Genomic DNA, 19,972 nt, shown 5'->3' with positions numbered 1-19,972 from the left:
ATATTATCATTAATAATAATATATTTAATAATAATAATATATAATAATATATTTCCTCTATGAATGAGGGCAAGACCAAGTATATGCTGTCATCAAAAAGTACACTGAACGACGACGTCTTGGACAAAACGTCACCATGGACAGCTATAACTTTGAGGTAGTTAAGGACTTTGTCTACCTAGGCACCGCTATTAATGCAGACAACGACACCAGCGCTGAAATCAAACGAAGAATAACTCTTGCAAATCAAATCGCCGCTTCTTTGGACTTAGAAGGCAATTGAGAAGTAAAGTCGTCTCTCGAGCATCTAAAATCACCATCTATAAGACACTCATCATCCCGGTTCTCATTTATGGCGCTGAGGCCTGGACCCTGTCAAAGAAAGATGAGAGCGTCTTAGGATGCTTCGAGAGAAAAATTCTTCGGGTGATTTTTGATCCCGTACGCATAAATGGAGAATGGAGGAGAAGACGAACTGTACGGGCTGTACAGCGACACTGACCTAGTTAGCAGAATTAAAGTCCAACGGCTTAGATGGCTATGTCATGTAGAGCGGATGGACATCAACGCTCCAGCCCGGAAGGTCTTCGAATCCAATCCCGGGGGACGGCGCAGTAGAGGGAGACCGCGACTCAGGTGGCGCACGCAGGTGGGAGAGGACCTCAACCAACTTGGCGTGCGAAACTAAAGACAGCTAGCTAGGGACCGAGCTGGCTGGAGACGCTTGTTGGTTGAGGCCCAGGTCCGCCCGGACTGTAGCGCCACCTTAAGTAAGTAAGTAAGTAAGTATATTCAAATCGCAACAAAAATATTGATTTTTTTTGTTTTTCAATTGAAAGCCTAACGTTTCTTGTAAGCCTTGGCATTTTCATGGTGTCCTTCAAAAATTTAATATAATATTAAAATGTTCAATTCTTCCCAAGTTTTTGAAGTGATGCTCAAAAAAACTGATCTTCCACCTAAAAAGAAGTTCTTACGTTTTCTCAAAGCAAAGTACTTTTTGTCAAAATAAGTTTCAAGACATATTGACTAAATAATCATTTATAGTTTTATTGTTGTTGTCTCAGAGGTTATAGCATTATACAAAAATGTGTTATCAATTGGTATATACTGTTTGGTTATTAGCTTAATCACTTCCTGAGCTGCACATCCACCTAAAAAAAAATCAACAATTTGATTAATATTCACTAACAAATCTATTTAAAAAAAACTAACCGATAAATGCTGACACGGTATGAACTTCCGAGCCTCCATAGCTACAGATTTCATGAATTAAATCATCACTAACCTGACCGTGAACGGCCCAATCTGCCAACATTTTATTTGCAATTCCTTTAAGCTTCGACGTATCATTTTCCACATACAATTCACCAGGAATATTTCCAAACTCCGTTTGATACCGTTCGTAGGCTAGAAACCCTACATAATACTCGGCCAGAGTTCCTAGTGTCTCGAAGTTATCAACTATGAGACCCAAAAACGAAATGCAAAGAAAATCTCAAAATTAAAATGTGGACATTTAAAAGGTTTGCAAATGATTTTACCAATATTAACAATCTTACTCGACTTCTCATACTCGTCGGAAAGTTTGCTACCACGAATAACCGTTAAACCAGCCGCTTCACGGCAAAACAAACGAACCGTTTTATCGTTAATTGTTTCTGGTGGTAGACCCAATTCTTTCAAGTAGTTTTGGCATTTCCGATAAATATTATCAGCATCATGCAATGCCTGCTGGCGAAAGATATTTTGCAGGTTGATGTATGACTCGGTGTTGGCTGTCATGTCGGGAAGCACTCCTGGCAGAGGGAGGTAATTGTCGTTTTCATTGAAAACGAATTCTTTTAAAGCTTTCGCCATTATCCAGAATGGAGAGCTCTAGAGTAAGAGACCGTTTAACAGAATTAGTGAGAAATTTAATAGAAAACGGAGACTAACTTGTTTGTTGATATTTTCACATGCATCATCATCGAGAATTGCTTTAATTGTTGGCGAAACTAGGCCAGCGCCGAAGGCAGTGTTCACAGCTTTTATTGCTTCTTCATAATTTTCTTCGTCATTCGAAATACCTGAGAGGGAGAGACATTTAGGTTAACCCATTATCTCCTTCTCCTAAAAAACATACTCACCACTTTGAATAAGTTCCTTGAGGGCGGTTTTTTCTTTGTATGTCTTTGGAATGCGCCCATCGTTGTTGTTCTTCCAATCGCATAGAAATTTATTTAACACAATCAACCAGGGTACTTTCGGAGAAAGTGGTGTGGACTATAAACAGAAAAAAACAAAGAGTTCTAACCCAATCAGTCACTAAAAATCAATTCTCACCTCCAAGTGAGCTTTCAAAGTAGGAAACGGCTTCTCTAGCCTCAAATCATAGATTCTGTCATCGGGATGTGATTCAATGACACAATGTTCCTTGACTTGCAGTCTAATCGATCCAAAGAATCCCAATGAACGACAATAAATAAAAGGAATCTTTTCATCCCACAGCTTATTCGAAAGACTTAGTAGAGTTTTCTCATTCAAATTAGATGCAATCACAACATTGAAATTATTAAAAAATTCCGGACGATTACTCAGAATGAACTCAATGCTCTCATCGACATAATCTCCATTTGCATCCGCATTGAGTTCCTGTAGAAATTGCATGCACTGCGATGCTTTCGATTGTCCTTCGCTGGTTTGTTCTAAAAAGAAACTAAAATCCCCAAGTAAATGCCCACTAACTTATTTTCTCTTGTAGAAATTTAGTTCATACTTTGTTCCGATGTCTTCTTCAGTTACAACCGATCCATCAACAATTGTAAAACCACCGATTCCGGGTAGAACAAGACTCTTAAGAATTTCACATCCAACTGCATTGGCATTGATTAAACAGACTGTTGCACTTTCTAAGAGACTCTGTCCATTTTCACCCCAAAGTCTAGTGATGGAATTGTTAGGTATTTAATGATTGACTTATTTGTAGTGCATTTTACCTTATTTGACGATCATATTTCCTACTTTTATCCGATAATTCTGGAGATTTTGGTGCTGGTGAGGACATTTTTTGAGATTTTCTTTTCGTTTTGCACAATTTCTAATTTTGTTGATGCGAAAAATGACAGCTGTTTGTCATTGTCATTTCACAATCTAGTACAATAGAAAATCTTGTATTTCTTATAAGAAATAGAATTGCCATATCAAAATGAATACTGTTTTAAGGTTTGCTAATACTAGATTCTTGATAACATGAATTTATAAGGAATAAACTTATTTTATTCACATTTGCAGACATCTTAAGCTAATAAACTGATTTAATTAAGCGAATAATAATGAGAAGTTATGGAGTTGAATTTTTTCTGAGTAATTCAAATTATAACCGTTTGTTTAATGTAAACTATGACATATTTTCTAGTATGGAATTTTCAACTGTGGGATTTTAAAGATGATTATTCAAAATGTCACGATCAAAGCAGAAATGACGTTTCTATGTCTATAATTCCAATTTCCACATGTATTTTCTGAGATAAGGTTTCGAATTCTGTAGAAAACAATTCCATCTACATTTTGTAGGTATTCATCCTAAGAGATAAATATCTCCTTTGCAGAAAATTATAAGTTTTAGTCACTCGTTTACCCCTACAAAATTATTGCTAAAATAAATTAATGTTTTTGTTCTAATAACTGGCTTTACTTTTGTTGTGAAACTTCAAAAAAAAAATTCTGAATTTATCATGTCACCATTTTAGTTGTGGCATAAAAATGTAACTTCTCTGCACAAAAAATCCCTATACAAATTTTGACAGTTAATTCCTGTTTAAATCAAATCAACTTTGTTTTTAGACTGACGCATATTACAAGAATATTCCTTTTGACAGTTCGTTGAACAATATGCGTATATCTGATATAATTCCAGAAGTTCCTAGTTTTATTTACAAACAAAAATAAACTAATTTTGTCATTTCGTGGCACTTGAGTCAATTTTTTTTTTGACCGAAAACCTAAAGATATTTCTAGGATTAAAACGTTTGAGCACCAAATCAGTCAAACTTGTGAAAAAGCCTCCTAGTTGTAAAAAAAAAAACAATATAAAGGAAGTTAACAATATTCAAAAACCTTTACAACACACAAAACCTTTGAAGGCTATACCAAAAATAAGATGAAAAATCTTTTGCAAAAAATTGAATTAATAATTATTGGTACAAAACATATTCCATTTGGTTTACGGCCTTAACTTCAGTTGTTGAACCTTCTTACAATCTACTACAATTTTCTCTTACCCATCTAAAAGTTTAGTAAACAAAATTCTGAGGTGTCCATTTTGACAGCAATAAAAGAAAGGTGCGAGAAATTTTTCATCCAAATTTTTCTTCTCAAAATTCATATCGATTTTGTTTTCTATTTTTAATTTTTAAATCTGAATATACTTTCATTGAATTGCAAACAAAATTATTTAAGTGATTCAATATTATATAAAAATCTAAAAGAAACAAAATTTCTCCCATATAAACAATTAAAGCAATGTCGTCAAGAGTCCTCAAGAAGCTGCAAGGCGATAATGACTTGGAACTCCAGCCTGATGATGGGATCGAAGATCAGGGATCCGACGATACGGATGAAATTGATTTGGCAACATACGATAAGCGCAGACAATTGAATAGGAATCCCTTTGATTTGGTAAGTTTTTGAAATTCTATTTCTCAACCCAAAACGCAATCAGTTGATGAAAAAAGAAAACAATCTGGAGTTTTTTTTTTGTTTCTGCATCCACATGGAGTACCCCGGACATATGGAGGAAAAAAATGTACACAAATGTTGGAATGCGGCTCAAACTAATTCACAGGAACTGTCGCTTAGTTCGCATGCTCCAGATTAAATTTCTCACATAAAAAAATGCAAAAAAAAAACGCAAAAAAAACATTACGACTAAGATTAGTCTTTAATTTATGCCTAAAAATGCCAACATTTCAGTATTTATTATGAAATAATTATAATTGTTTTTCTTTATTTTTGTTTTTTAATACAAAAACAACTAAACAAAAACAGCTGAATCAACAAAGCCCCTCAGAGAGCGAAGTGAAGGAGGACGACAACGAGACGGAGCATGCATCAACAGCAGCTAATCTCCCCTCGGGACCAATTTCCAAGAAGAAAAAGAAGAAGAGGAAGAAGAAAAGCGCTAAACATCATGGCAATCATATCAGCAGTGAGGATAACGATGTAAGTTTTCCGCTTGTTAAGCTCTTTAAGTTTTTTTTTGTTATCCTGGTTCTCCAGGTAAAAAAAAAACAAATGATTCCTTTTTTTCTCGTCAAATATTGTGCATGTCTATTATCGAGATATGCAGTTGCAGTTGAAGTTTCCGTCTGGGTAAGAACCTTTGTAGTTCAGTGACCCAGTTGTAGGTAAACTGATAGAGATAAAATGTACATAGGCCTAGAAACACTACACACACCTGTATCCGGAGAAAAGTGTTGATAAAGGAGGCACAATTGAACTAGGTCAAATGCAATTTCATTTTTTGTTCGCCTTTCGGAAAACATTGAATACACAGATGGATTAGTTTAGGAAATGGTGTTCTTTCAAGTCCTAATCTACATCTTTTGAATTTATTCTATGCCAATAAAAGATTCTTTCAACATAAATTTAACTCCATCTGGCGGTATTTTGTTGCTATATGGCCTTAACTTCGAAAGGGGCATTTAAAATTTATATCTTATCCAAAAAATTGTATTGTCTTCCTCTTAACTTGCAGCTAACGGACAAATATCTAAGCGACATTGATTCATTGATTGGGAAGGTTTGTGAGCCTGGAAACACTGCAACAGCAACTCGTGTCGACTTAGACAAAACTTTACTTTCGGTTGAGTTGAAAAACCTTCATCCGCTTAATGAAATGCGTCGCACATTTGGTAAACGTGTTGTTAAACTTGAGTACGCAAAAAATTCCCACAAAAAGTTAGACAGCAATCTAACCTTATTTTTTTGTCTCCTTAGGAACAAGCGAGGTCGTCAAAAGTTGACTCTGAAGTCAACCTACCTGGTGACAGCTAAAGAAAGTTGGCCACCACTGACCAAGAACATAATCACCATGAAACCATGCGCCCCACCAGAAAACACCGAAGCATCATCGGGCAATGACAAAACTCAATGGTTCGCCTTTGAGCATAGTCAATTCTATCAGGGAGTGCAGAATATGTTTCTCACCGCTCTGGACACAACCGATTCGGACCAACTTGTGAATCTATTCACACGCTGTCCCTATCACGTGGACACATTGATTCAGCTGAGTGAAATGTGTAAAATCACAGATGACACTGCAATGGCATCGGATCTAATACAGCGAGCTGTGCTGGTGCTGGAAACATCACTGCACCCGAGTTTCAGTCTAGTGTCGGGCAATTCCCGGTTGGATTACAAACGGCAAGAGAATCGGGGCTTTTTCATAGTGCTCTTCAAACAGGCGCAGTATGTTGAGGCAAGATCGTGCTGTCGAACCGCATTTGAACTTTCAAAGCTGATACTGAGCTTGAATCCTGATGTTGATCCACTCGCAATGGTTCTCATTATAGATTACTATGCTCTGCGGAGTAAGCAATATGCCTGGCTGGTGAAATTCTACGAGGATTGGGATGCTAAGAGGAATCTATCGCAGCTGCCCAATATGGCGTATTCATATGCTTTGGCTTTGTTCTACTTACTTGGAGGTGGGCTTGGGCAGTGGATTTTCGTGTAGAGTCTCGATTACTTATGTTGTTTGTTTTCAGACTGTGAGAAAGCAGACAAGGCTCTGCAGTATGCGCTGCTCATGTTTCCCGGTGTACTTAGACCGCTGTTGGACGAACTTTCCGTTCAAACCGATTCTCGTGTGATTGCAGCTTCATACTTTAATTCTGGAGTTTCGGGAAGTCAATCGCCGGCGTTGCATCAATTGGTGTCGCTCTATGTTTGCCGAGCCAAGGTCGTTTGGCGGGATACGAGTGTTTTGCTTTGGCTTGAAAGAAATGTCAACACCGTTTTGGATAGGGTCGACAAAGAGGACGAAATTGTGAACGATTACAATTCTAAACGATCACAGAGGTTTGTTTTTGTTTTTTTCATTTGAGTTTGACGATTCAAAATTTCGTATTTTTTCCCAGATATGTTTCCCCACCCCGACCCATACTCAGACACGTCATTCTGTCTGATTATGGAAAGAAGGTTCCACTGGCACAATTTGTAGCAGGAGAAAAAGAAATCAATCTGTATGATCCACTGCCCCCGCTGGAATCCATCAACTTTTATGAAAGGTTTGTTGAATTTTTCCAGCTTCATTCGTGATCAATATTTAATTGGATGTGTTCATAATTTAAAGGAAATCTTCAAGTAGCAGTCCCACAACAGAAAACAATCGCTCGATTTCCATGTTTTTCCAATCACTTTTGCCAACATTCAATTTACGGGCCCAACAAAATGCAGCCGGAGCTGCTGGAGCAGTCGCCGCGGGTGGCATAGTTGGCGGTGGAATAGGATTGCCAGTTGCCGCCGCTGCATTACCGGCTCCCGCTGCAGCAGTTGACGATGAAGTTGCACAAGTAGACAGACACTTGGAGGAGTTGAATATGAATTTGGAAAATGCCGCCGCTGAAAGTGAGTACAATTTTAAAGCGCTTCGGAATTCTCGATATTCAGATTTATTAACTCAATTAAGATGACGCAGCTGAAGCAGAAGTGAATGCCTCTTACCGTGAACTGACAAGATCATTGACATCAGTTGTGGATGCGATGCGAGATTACCTGTCCAGCTTCCACATCACCGAAACCCAATCCCAAAATGCTGATGTCGAGGAGAATGGCAGTTCCGAAGAGGACACAAGTGATTACTTTGATTAAGTTTACAATAATATTATATATCTTTTTTTTTGTCGTTTGGAAAATCTTTTTATTTTAAAACATTTTTGTGTATTTTAAAAATAAAGAATAACATCTGCTTTGTTTCTTATGTTTATTACTTGATTTTTCAACTTAATTTACACAACAACAAAAAACAAACAAACATACATAACTTAGATTCTAAGCATAAAGTTTATTAATATTTACCATAAAAAATATATATAGGATATAAATTATATCATGTTTTGATTCATATTAAACAAATTATTATCTTTATCAAATTTTAAAAGTATAAAAAAATATATAATCTTTTATTATGTATTCAATAATCACACAGACACAAAATACAGACAAAAACAAATTATTAGAAATACCGAAATTTATTAAAGTTTATTCCGAATAATAAAAGAAAAAAAAAACGCTTTAAATCCTAGAATCTAAAAAAAACAAGTTTTCTTTGAAAAAATTGGAATTCTTGGTTCTTGGTTCTTGAAAATTCAAAAGTAATGTGAAGCAGATGTAGAAGAAATTTGTCATGTAGCTAAATATATTTGTTTTTCAATAGTCCCCATTAATTTCACATTGTCTTAACCCTCCTTACCGAATCTCACTGAATCGATAGGAGACCTTGAATCAAAGGTGAAAACCTTTGAAACTTCTATAAGTAAAGCTTTTAGAGTCTCTTGCCCAGTTAAATATAGCCGTAAAACCCTTCCTTCGTGGTGGAATGAAGAACTGTCGAGTCTTAGGAAAATGACGAGGACAATTCTCAATGTCTGCCACAAACATAATTTTTACCAACCGTATAAAGACTCTCTTAAAATTTACAAACAAGCCCTGTCATCAGCAAAAAAACAAGGCTGGAGAGAATATTATCAATCAATCGAAGACATAAAGGACTCCGCAAGCCTCAGCAAAGTTTTATCGAAGGAACATTGTAATCCTTCATTTCTAAAAAAGCCTGATGGATACTGGACAGTTTCTCCAGCCGAATCTCTTGAGCTACTGATGAAGACGCACTTTCCGGGTTGCGAGAGTGATAACCCCGAATCGCATGGGCTAATCAATGTGGATTGGACGTCAACCCACACAAAACAGAATTAATACTCTTCTCGAGAAGATATAAAATTCCTCAGATTAGCCCACCAAAGATTAAAGGAATACCATTAAGCTTTTCCGACCAAGCTAAATATTTGGGCCTCATTTTAGACAAAAAAATAAATTGGAAGGCAAATATTGATGAAAGAGTCAAAAAGGCTACTGTAGCGCTTTTTACTTGTAAAAAGGCCATAGGATCAAAATGGGGCTTCTCCCCAAAAATAACCCACTGGCTATACACTTCGGTAATCAGGCCGATACTCATTTATGGAGCCGTCGTATGGTGGACTGCACTGGATAAGATGGTAAATCTAAATAAACTCATTAAAGTCCAGCGGTCAGCAGGTATGTGCATCACAGGAGCACTTCGCACAACACCAACCGCAGCACTGGAAGTGCTTTTAAACCTAACACCACTTGACATCTTCTCTAAAAAGGTGGCTGCCAACTCATGTGTAAGGCTTAGAGCCACCTCTCAATGGACCAGTAACAATACTGGACTTACAACCATTCTAGACAATTTCAGATCTATCCCAGATCGCTTAGACTATACCACCCCAAAAATGGTATTTGGTAAAAGATTCCATGTGTCCATCCCTTCAAGATCCTCCTGGGAAGAAGAGGACCCCTGGAAGGCGATGCGGTACACTTCTACACTGACGGTTCAAAGACCGATCACGGAGTTGGAAGTGGTATCTTTTCAGAACAACTGAATCTCAGTCTATCCTATAGACTTCCCAATCAATGTAGTGTATTCCAGGCAGAAGTAATGGCGATTAAAGAAGCACTATCCTGGCTCAAAGAAAACGTTATATCTTGTAAGGATATACGAATCTTCTCGGACAGCCAAGCCGCTCTTAAATCTCTCGCGTCTGTCTCCACAAACTCTCGAACAGTCCACGATTGTCAATCATCTCTGAAGGAGATGACGGAACAGTTTAACATTCACCTCATTTGGGTGCCGGGCCACAGAGACATTCCGGGAAATTGCAAAGCCGATGAGCTCGCCAAAAACGGAACACTTCTGCCTTATGTTAGACAAAAACATAATATAGGAACACCACTTGCTACATGCAAATATCTTCTCAAGCAATATGCTTTAGAAACAACAAATACTAGATGGTCACAAAGTACCACCTGCCTGGCAACCAAGCAAATATGGCCAAGTATTGACTTAAAACGGTCAAAAGGCTTGATATCACTAAGCAGACAAAGTATAAGCTCTACAATTGGAGTAATAACGGGACACTGCCTCATAGGTAGACATGCTCTGAGGCTAGGGGTCTACACAAATGACTTCTGTAGAAGCTGCATGGACGAGGAGGAAGAGGAAACAGTCCAACACCTTCTATGTACATGTCCAGCACTCTCCATTAGAAGGAATTACTTTCTCGGTAATCCCTTCTTCGATAATACCAGTGAACTGGCAAATATTGACACAAAACGTCTCTCTAACTTTATTAAAAGCACAAAATGGTTTGTTTAAATTCATTACTCTCCCATGAGTAACCTCATTAGTGGTATCACAATGGAAATGGACCCTTGAGGTCTACGTGTGTCAATGATATCTAGACAGCCACTCTAACCTAACCTAACCTAACCCCGAATCGCTTGAAACCACAGAGCTAAACGTAGCTCATATGGAGCAAGTAAATTCCGTTATAACCAGAGAAAATATTTTGTGGGCCATCAATACTTTTTCTCCATATAAATCCCCAGGCATGGATGGCATACTGCCAGTTATGCTTCAAAAGTTGCATGATGTGGCAGCTCCATGGTTGGAACAAATTTTCAAAGGATGTCTCCTTCTCAAAGTAGTTTTTATCCCGAAAGTGGGTAGGAGAGGTCACGAATCCGCGAAGGATTTCAGACCAATAAGCTTAACATCTTTTGTGCTTAAAACCTTGGAGCGCATTCTTGATTACCATATTAGAGAAATCCTAGTTGGACGACCTCTCGAAAGCTCTCAGCATGCTTATCTTAAGGGCAAATCTACGGAGACTGCCCTCCATGAGGTAGTGCGTACTGTAGAACAAACAATCCATTATAAAGAATTTACTCTTGCCACCTTCCTAGACATAGAAGGTGCTTTTAACAACGTCCTTACAGAATCCATAGAAGAATCGCTCGTTAAGTTCGGTGTAGAAGACTTCATTCGAGAATAGATTATTTCCAAGCTCAGTGGTAGGAAGATTCGAGCCTCTCTAGGCAATACAATCGCAACAAAACACGTGAGTAGGGGAACACCCCAGGGTGGTGTTCTTTCGCCTCTTCTATGGCTTCTGGTCATGGATACGATTCTCATTAAATTAGAGAGATGTGGAGTGAAGGCGGTAGCCTACGCGGATGATTTGGTGCTATTGGTGTCAGGAAAGTACACCTCTGTGATTAGTGAAAGCACGGAGTCAGCTTTGAAGAAAGTTAGCAACTGGGCCACGAGGTGTGAACTAGGAGTTACCCAAAGTAACACAGGCGTAGTACGTATAATCTTAACATATGGTTCGATTGTGTGGTGGCCTGCTCTTAGCAAAGCCTATAATATTGATAAGCTAAAGAAGGTTCAGACGTTATTTTGGATCTTTTACCAATCGACCTTTTTATTAAATACATAGTTTCCTGCAGCGCTATTAGGCTGAAGGAATCAAACAGCTGGTTGTCAAAACCTTATGGTCACAGTAATTGATTCCCTCAGATATTATCTCGGTACACACTGACTGCACTCCTACTTTGAGCCTTAGTAAGGGTTTTAAGGTTATATTCCCATCTAGAGAAGATTGGGAGGATCACCAACTATCTTTACTGACGGCTCAAAGATGGAGTGAGGAGTTGGTTCTGGGATCTTTTCTGAGTCCTGCATTATATCTAGGAAGATATGGCCCACCTATAACAAAACCCGGACAAACGATCTTCTATGCAGGCCAAGGCAAGACACAGCCAGGATTGTTGCGGTTTGTACCGGACATTGGCCTATAGGAGTTCATGCAGAGAAGTTGGGTATCTCTTACAACACCTTTTGCCGTAGCTGTAATGACCAAAGAGAAAGTGAAACCTTAATCCATTTCCTCTGCAAATGTCCTGCCTTGGCAAACACCAGAATGAAATGCTTTAGAAAAGCATTCTTTCAAGAACTCGATGAGCTATCTGAGACAAAGATTAGAGACCTAATCTTTTTTCTCAGTGCGACAAAATGGCTCTAACATAATCGCTATGAAGCTTCTCTATCAATCTATCCCTTTCAATCAAAGGTCAAACGAGTTTTTGGTATCAAAACGACGCACTACAGCGCTAATTGGATCTCAGGCTAGGTTGCCTTGAGATCGCCATTTCTAACTACCTATCTACCTAACCCTCCTTTCAAAACACTGAAGAAACACTCGTGATAAGACCGAAATAATGTTAAAGCATAAATTTCAATGAGTGATTTATCGATTTCCCGCGCCCAGATATCCACAAAGGTAGCTGGCGGTCCCCCGATGATAGAACATGCAACCAAATCGATCATTGACGTACAGATCTACCAACATAGATTCCGACCACTACCTAGTTGGTGCTAAACTGCGCGTACGAATATACATGGAAGCTTTTAGGCGAAAAAGAACCACGAGTAGAAGATTCAACGTTGGAAGACTGCAGCAGGAGGATACCGCCAATGACTTTGCCGACCGAGTATCCCTAGAGCTTGCGAGAAACCCTACAACCGACGAGATGTAACTGGAGATCCACTGGCAGCTTTGCAAACAATGCCTTTCAAATGCTGAAGAAGAGGTGCTAGGTTTCTAACAGCCGCCACCAAGGGACCCTTGATTTCACTCCGAATGTGCCCAGGCAAACAAAGATAAAACGAAGGCATACTGATTGTGGCGGCAAAGCAGGACGCGATCTTCCCACCAGCTCTACGTCGATAAAAGAAGGAATGAGAACCGCTTGCTCAGAAGAAAGAAAAAAGCCAAGTGAAGTCGAGGAGATCCAGGAATGTTTAAACAGAAAACAGGTGCGGAGCTTTTATAGAAGAGTCAAAAAGAAAACAACTGGACTCACTAGCCGCCCTCGAGTCCGCAAAGATAAGGAGGGGAATACTGTAGTCGAGACACAGTCAATGCTTAAAAAGAGAAAATTTCAACCAGCTGCTTAATGGTGATGAAGTCAACGATTCAACCAGCGAGCAACCACGTCAAATCCATTTGGTTGACGATCTAGAGCTCCACCCACCCGACCAGAGTGATATCAAACTAGCCATCACCAGGCTGATGTCAAACAAAGCGGCCGGTTATGACGGTCTGCAGGCGAAGCTTTTTTAAGTACGCTGAAGCAGATCTGGTAAGGAGCATGCACCAGCTAGTTACTAAAATTTTGTCGGAAGAAAGCATGCCCGACGAGTGGGACTTAAGCACCATCTGTCCGATCTATAAAAAATGTGATCACCGTCTCTGCGCCAACTACAGAGGCTTTAACCTTTTAAATATTGCATACAAGATCTTGTCAAGCGTATTATGTGAACGACTGAAGCCATTTACTGACGAAGTAATTGGCCCTTAACACTGTGGCTTCAGGCCTGGAAAATCTACCATGAACCAAATTTTCACTCTACGCCAATTCCTGGAAAAAAAAACCAAGAACATAACATCGAAACACACCATCTTTTCGTCGATTTTAAAGCAGCTTATGAAAATGTAGACAGGAACGAACTATACCGTGCCATATTGAGTTTTTGTATCCCTACCAAACTGATACGACTTATCAGGATGACGTTGGAAAATGCTCGTTACTTACTTACTTAAGGTGGCGCTACAGTCCTGTGTGAACTAGGACCTCACCCAACAAACTTCTCCATCTATAGCTCGGTCCCTAGCTAGATGTCTCCAGTTTTGCGCTCCAAGTTGGGTGAGGTCACCTTCCACTTGTGAGCGCCACCTGATTCGCGGTCTTCCTCTACTGCGCTATCATGTGGGTGTGGATTCAAAGACTTTCCGGGCCGGAGCATTGGTTTCCATGCGCTCTACGTGACCCAGCCATCTTAGTCGTTGGACTTTTAGACTTCTGGCTAGGTCTACGTCGCTGTACAGCCCGTACAGCTCGTCGTTCCATCTTCTTCTCCACTCCCCTTCCATGCATACGGGACCGTAAATCACACGAAGAACTTTTCTCTCGAAGCGACCCAAGGTACCTGCACCGTATAGCAGGACGGGAATGATAAGGGTCTTATATAGCAACACTTTGGTCCCTCGAGAGAGGACTTTACCACTCAATTGCTTTCTTAGTCCAAAGAAACAGCGGTAAGCAAGAGTTATTCTGAGTTTGATCTCAGCGCTGGTGTTGTTTTCTACGTTTACAGCGGAGCTAAGGTAGACGAAGTCCTTGACTACCTCAAAGTTACGTCTGTCGATTGTGACGTTTTGACCAAGACGTTGGTGTTGTATGTCCTTTGTTTACGACAGCATTTTTGCCGACTCTGCCTCAATACTCACAAAAGCCCTATTGACATCACGCTGAGTTCTTCCGATTATGTCAATGTCATCAGTATATGCTAGTAATTGGACAGACTTTTGAAAGATAGTGCCTCTAGTGTTGCCGTTGAGCTCTGCACTATTCTTTCAAGCACGATGTTAAAAAAATCACATGACAGCGCATCACCTTGTCTTAAACCTTTTTTGACATCGAAAGGTTCTGTTAAGCTGTTTCCAACCTTTATGGAGCAGCGTGAATTCTCCATGGTCATCCTGCACAAACGGACGAGTTTGTAGATGTTGTCATATGCGGCCTTGAAATCGATGAAAAGATGGTGGGTGTCGATTTGGTGTTCTTGGGTTTTTTCCAGGATCTGCCGTAATGTGAATATTTGATCAACTGTGGACTTTCCTGGTCTAAAACCACACTGATAAGGACCTATCAGGTTGTTGACGATGGGCTTTAGATGTTCACATATTACGGCAGAGAAGGTTTTATAGGCGATGTTAAGTAGACTGATTCCTCTATAATTGGTGCAGTTTAGAGGGTCTCCTTTTTTCAGGGTCGGGCAAACAATACTGAGGTTCCATTCATCGCGCATGCTTTCTTCCGACCATATCTTACAGATAACTTGGTGCATGCTCCTAACTTACTTATCTCCAGCTCCTTTAAAGAGCCATCCGCTCCAGCGGATTTATTAGACTTCAGCTTAGATATGGCAATCTTTACTTCGTCTAAGTCGGGAGGACGGGGATTGTTGGCATTCGTCGTCTATGTTGAATTGGTCATCCTGCCTGACAGCGGAATTCAGTTCGTCTTCGCCGTTATACAGTCTGCAGAAGAGGTCCTTCCATATTCTCAGCATTGACTGTGGTTCCACTATCGTCTTTGCAGCCTTCGGTTATAGGTTTATGTACCTGTGAATTTCGTTTCATCTGTTCATAAAACTTTCGAACTTCATTCCTGCTTTTAAACCTCTCAACATTTTCGACCGCACGCTTCTCATGCCCTCTCTTTTTCCTTCTCAGAAGTCGGGTTCCTCTCGCCTCTACTGCTCATAGAGCTCACGAGCAGCTCTCGTCCTTTTATGCAACGCCACTTTGCGTGCCTGTTGTTTGGCTGCATTTGCCTGCCGACATTCCTCATCAAACCAGGGGTTCCTTGTTGGTGGCTGATTGCATCTTGGCAATGTTGCCACTGGTTTTTGAAACATTGTGTTGGCGGCAGAGCACTTGTAACTCGGTCGGAAAAGGATTTGGCGATCTCTGGCGATTGTAGCTGTTCGACCAGCACCTCCCTGTTTTGCCTTGGGTCTGGAAATTCAAAGTGCTACCTTGGCTACAACGAGGTAGTGGTCCGAGTCGATGTTACCTCCTCGGAAAGTTCTTACATCCATGATGCTGGAAGCGTGTCTATAGCGTCGATCGCAATATGGTCAATCTGGTTGACAGTAGATTGATCTGGAGAAGTCCCAGTTCCTTTGTGGATGTTGAGGTGTGAAAAACGCGTACTGGCTGCCATGACGCTTCAGCCCGCAGCAAAATCTATGAGCCTGAATCCGTTTGTGTTTAAAGAAACCTTAAATACACGTTTGCAGAAATTTCTGGATAGCTTAAACGTCTTCAAATACTTCGTTACCATACACTTCATTAGGATAACAGAGTGAACTTACCATCAGTTCGATACATTTCTTATTAAAAAAATTTGACCAAATGCAGTAAATGGCTGATTTCGCAACTAATGTTTTATCTTTTATAAAGGGTGTCCCAAAATTAACGCAAGATTTGAGTTTGCCGCCATTTGTGCAGTGAAGTGTTGGCAACCCTGAAAATAAAGTAATTTGACAGCTAACAGTATAGGGCTATTAAAAATGGAGCGTTACACGATAGAACAACGTGTCTTCATTATTAAAGAATATTTCAAAAATAGTGAAAGCTTGGCGGCTGCAGTTCGAAAATTTCATACAAAATATGGTCGGAATAGTGTTTTAACTTCGTCAACTGTGAAGAGATTAGTTGAAAAATTCATGGAGACTGGATCCGTTGGAGAATCCAAACACACTGGTCGTCCAAAAACAAGCCGTTCAAATGTGAATGTCGAAGCAGTGCGTGAGAGTGTTGCTGACAATCCAGGAAACTCAATTCGACTTCGCGTCGTGGATAAGAATTGCAAATTTCAAGAACCTCTCTACAGCGTATACTCACCAAAGATCTGTGTCTTCATGCTTACAAAATTCAATTAACACAACAATTGAAGCCTAATGACCATGGACAGAGAAGAGAGTTCGTTGAATGGATTATTGAACATCAACAAATGGACCCTGATTTTTGGAGCAAAATCATCCTAAGCGATGAATTTCATCTTGATGGCTTTGTCAATCGCCAAAATTGCCGCATTTGGGGTTCGGAGAACTCACATGTGATTGTCGAAAAACAAATGCATCCACAACGCGTGACTGTATGGCGTGGATTTTGGGCTGGAGGCATAATTGGGCCATATTTTTTTGAAAATGATGCTGGTCAAGCAGTGACTGTTGCTGGTGCTCGATATCGCTGCATGATTACACAGTTCTTTCTGCCAAAATTGGATGATATTGATGTGTCCAATATGTGGTTTCAACAAGACGGTGCCACATGTCATACAGCCCGTGAAACAATTCAATTACTGCATGAGACATTTCCAGGTCGTGTACTCTCTCGTTTCGGTGATCGAAATTGGCCTCCTAGATCGTGTGATTTAACACCATTAGACTTCTTTTTATGGGGTTATTTGAAATCACAAGTCTATGTCAACAAGCCCACAACCACCCGTGCATTAAAGGAGGAGATTCAACGCTGCATCAACGAAATCCAGCCACATTTATGCAGAATGATCATGGAAAATGTCCACCAAAGGAGTGCGCATGTGCATGCAACGCCGTGGAGGCCATTTGTCCGATGTGTTATTCCATACATAACCCTATCCTATGTACTTTACGAGTCAATAAAAATATAACTATCAAAAGACTAAAAACGGCGTTTTCTATTTAATTCAAATCTTGCGTTAATTTTGGGACACCCTTTATGAGGTCCGATGTAAATTTTGTGTTATTGTAAAACCTAAGTATTTAAATATTTAAATTTTTTAACTATTCTTTCACTATTAAGGTTCCAAGAACGGTCATTTCTGACATTATGATTATGAGATCTTAAAACCATAATCTTCGAATTTAAAGTATTAATTTGAAGATACCAAGGGATTCAATATTGGTTAAGTTTGTTAATTTGCAGTTGTAGAGTTACCGGATTTTCAGTAAGAATGACAAGTTCATCCGCATATAAAAGCACCTCAATAAGCAAATCACCATAATATACATCCCTGGAACACTGTCTCCAATGTCGTTACTAAAAAAGTGAGAAAAGCAAAGGACTCAATATGCAACCTTGCGGGACACCAACTTCTGTCTAAAATTGCTGCGAAGAGGTTCTACCATACCAAATACCGCTGTTGTATTTGAAAGAAGTCTGCTACTTTAAAAAGTTATAGTTATCTATTTATAGTATCAAAGGCAGCTTTAAAATCTCTTTCAATATTAAAACTTTAAAAGAAAAATCCACCAAATTTGAAATTGATGCAAAAACTCCAAAACTATTAAACAATTAAAACTTTCATCGCCTCCCATTTTCCCTTTAAAAAGTTAAGAAAGATTAACCACATGTGCCGCTATAGTGGAATACACTAACATTATTCGATCTTGTGACCTCTTTTGAATGATTTTCAATGAGTTTAAAACCGCCAAAGTTTCATACGAACAAAGTTCATACTTACTTTTTAAAATGTTTACAAACTCAAAAAAACATAGCGACGCACAAAAAAGGTTAAGGAACGAAATTCTTTGTATCAATCGATAAAATGGGTATAAAAGAGGCAGCATAAAAATAAACGAAACTAATTAAATTAATCTTAGACTTATGTATAAGTTTGTGTTTTTAAAGGTGGCGATGTCGCAGGGTTTTTGTAGTACTTAATTGTTTACTTAAGAGTTTGTGTGCTTGAGGCTTCTTTTCTCCGTTATATGTCATACCCCCATTAAGCTGTTCCCTTCTTGATGGAGAAAATGCTTCCCCCCATTTTTTAAAAATGAAAACGGGAATAACGTAGAAAGTTTAAAATGGAATTCTGTAATTGATATCGGGAGTAAATTTTCTCAAGAACTCTTACTTTCGTTTAAATTAGTCAAAAACAAGCAAGGAAAAATTCTAAATTTAGTCCATGGAAATAGTTCCCATTTAATTCATAATATTTTTGAGATTCGTTGTCTTTTATTTATGGTTTTCAACTTTTAACCATAAATTGTCCTAAACTAAAAGCAGCACTAAAAAATTAAACTATCCTTTTTATAAAACGTTTATCTATATTAAATCACGTCTCTGTAGGACTCAAAGTTAATGGCTGAGAGTGTAAGTCGTTAAATAAGATTACCTCTTGATAAAGAAGAACAAAAGATTCATAAGAAAGGTTAATCAACTCGACCTTAGATAATCATCGAAAACATTCCTGGTTAAGCTTTAATTGTCCTTTTTTTTGGGAGAAGATAGCTTTTTGTCTTTCCAACACAGTTGGAAACACTTAAAAAGCATAGACAAAGGATATGTGAGTTCATTTGCATCCATTAAAGTTGTGGGTTTTTAAAAATAATGTGAATCACCTCAAAAGGTGGGGAAGGTTTCTTAATTAACTTTATTGCAAAAAATTGAGCACAATGTATGAACGCATGTATTCAGTCTTAAGGGTGACCTTACATCTGAATAGATTAACATTGTCTAGCAATAGAAATAAAGTGCTGTGCTCTTTTTTGTTTCACTATTTTTTTTTAATTTGAAATTTTGTTTGATTGAAATGAATTCCAAGGTTTTAACTAAATTTAACATCAGGACATTGAAAAAACATAATTTCAACCTACAATTTGTTAGTTTATGCATCGTGAGCCTAGATAAAGTTTGTAGGGAATTATTACAGAAGTAATTCAATCTTGTAAATTATAAATTAACTGATATGAAACTTGGTCGAGTCTTTTGGACTTAAGAAAAAAGCAGTTGGATCAGTGATCGTAGCCTATATTCACATAGAAGAACACATAGACACCTGGAAGGTTGGCAAGCAAAAGATACTTCTTTAGTCTTCACAGAACTATGGTCTGCTAGTACTCACATTTCATGCATTGGTCGCATTTAAGACTTTTATAACTGCGCTCCAGAGACGCTTTAATTAGACTCTGTTGGGTGAAGACGATCTGGTTTTTGTATAGTACATTCCAATGTATTAGACAGAGTTGTAGAGTATACGCGCATGTTAAAGATTAGGGGCGGCCCCAGCCAAACTTGCGCCCTGTGCAAGATTAGTAGAAAGCCCCCTTTTATATATTTTCACACATAAACTCATATACAAGCATAAGCCTTTCCTAAATTACCCAGGAGGTAGACTTTTGGTGCCTTTTTTGTTATAGAGGTATCCCAAGTAACCATAAACTTAAACGCAGCGATGAAATGACCAGAGGGGAATTGTTGGAAACTTACTTTTCTAGCCTTACATTTTG

At 38.9% G+C, this 19,972-nt stretch overlaps 2 protein-coding genes across 4 annotated transcripts; one reads left to right on the top strand and one right to left on the bottom strand.

Moving 5' to 3' along the window:
* Window positions 1–1,025: 1,025 nt before the first annotated feature.
* On the bottom strand, window positions 1,026–3,120 carry LOC129945655 (nedd8-activating enzyme E1 regulatory subunit). Its single transcript, XM_056055498.1, has 8 exons — window positions 2,979–3,120; window positions 2,759–2,923; window positions 2,326–2,698; window positions 2,130–2,265; window positions 1,939–2,069; window positions 1,545–1,878; window positions 1,216–1,464; window positions 1,026–1,154 (listed from the first exon to the last, which is right to left on the bottom strand). Exons 1-8 carry the CDS (start codon window positions 3,044–3,046, stop codon window positions 1,042–1,044), a joined length of 1,569 nt encoding a protein of 522 aa, XP_055911473.1. The 5' UTR covers window positions 3,047–3,120; the 3' UTR covers window positions 1,026–1,041.
* Window positions 3,121–4,272: 1,152 nt separating this feature from the next.
* Window positions 4,273–7,969, top strand: LOC129946327 (transcription factor 25). Of its 3 annotated transcripts, XM_056056465.1 has the most exons (9): window positions 4,273–4,323; window positions 4,502–4,659; window positions 5,029–5,202; window positions 5,738–5,916; window positions 5,980–6,689; window positions 6,750–7,062; window positions 7,122–7,271; window positions 7,337–7,611; window positions 7,673–7,969. In XM_056056465.1, the coding sequence occupies exons 2-9, from the start codon at window positions 4,504–4,506 to the stop codon at window positions 7,852–7,854; spliced, it is 2,139 nt and encodes a 712-aa protein (XP_055912440.1). In that variant the 5' UTR covers window positions 4,273–4,323; window positions 4,502–4,503; the 3' UTR covers window positions 7,855–7,969. The 3 variants fall into 3 exon arrangements, with proteins under 3 accessions (XP_055912440.1, XP_055912442.1, XP_055912439.1); XM_056056467.1 differs by lacking the exon at window positions 4,273–4,323 and having other exon boundaries at window positions 4,330–4,659; window positions 7,682–7,969; XM_056056464.1 differs by lacking the exon at window positions 4,273–4,323 and having other exon boundaries at window positions 4,330–4,659.
* Window positions 7,970–19,972: the final 12,003 nt, after the last annotated feature.

This window comes from Eupeodes corollae, chromosome 2 (genome assembly GCF_945859685.1).
Source record: "Eupeodes corollae chromosome 2, idEupCoro1.1, whole genome shotgun sequence".
In the NCBI taxonomy this organism is placed as follows: Eukaryota; Metazoa; Arthropoda; class Insecta; order Diptera; family Syrphidae; genus Eupeodes; species Eupeodes corollae.
The sequence above is the reverse complement of the archived record's forward strand: the minus strand, read 5'-3'. Positions and strand labels throughout refer to the sequence as shown.

Excerpts from the sequence above, each read along its gene's own strand:
- LOC129945655 (XM_056055498.1), bottom strand. The coding sequence starts at position 3,046 with ATGTCCTCACCAGCACCAAAATCTCCAGAATTATCGGATAAAAGTAGG. Across the intron at positions 2,924-2,978 it reads AAATATGATCGTCAAATAAG|ACTTTGGGGTGAAAATGGAC; the intron begins GTAAAATGCACT and ends TTCCATCACTAG. Across the intron at positions 2,266-2,325 it reads CTTTGAAAGCTCACTTGGAG|TCCACACCACTTTCTCCGAA; the intron begins GTGAGAATTGAT and ends TTCTGTTTATAG.
- LOC129946327 (XM_056056465.1), top strand. The coding sequence starts at position 4,504 with ATGTCGTCAAGAGTCCTCAAGAAGCTGCAAGGCGATAATGACTTGGAA. Across the intron at positions 4,660-5,028 it reads ATAGGAATCCCTTTGATTTG|CTGAATCAACAAAGCCCCTC; the intron begins GTAAGTTTTTGA and ends AAACAAAAACAG. Across the intron at positions 7,612-7,672 it reads GGAAAATGCCGCCGCTGAAA|ATGACGCAGCTGAAGCAGAA; the intron begins GTGAGTACAATT and ends AACTCAATTAAG.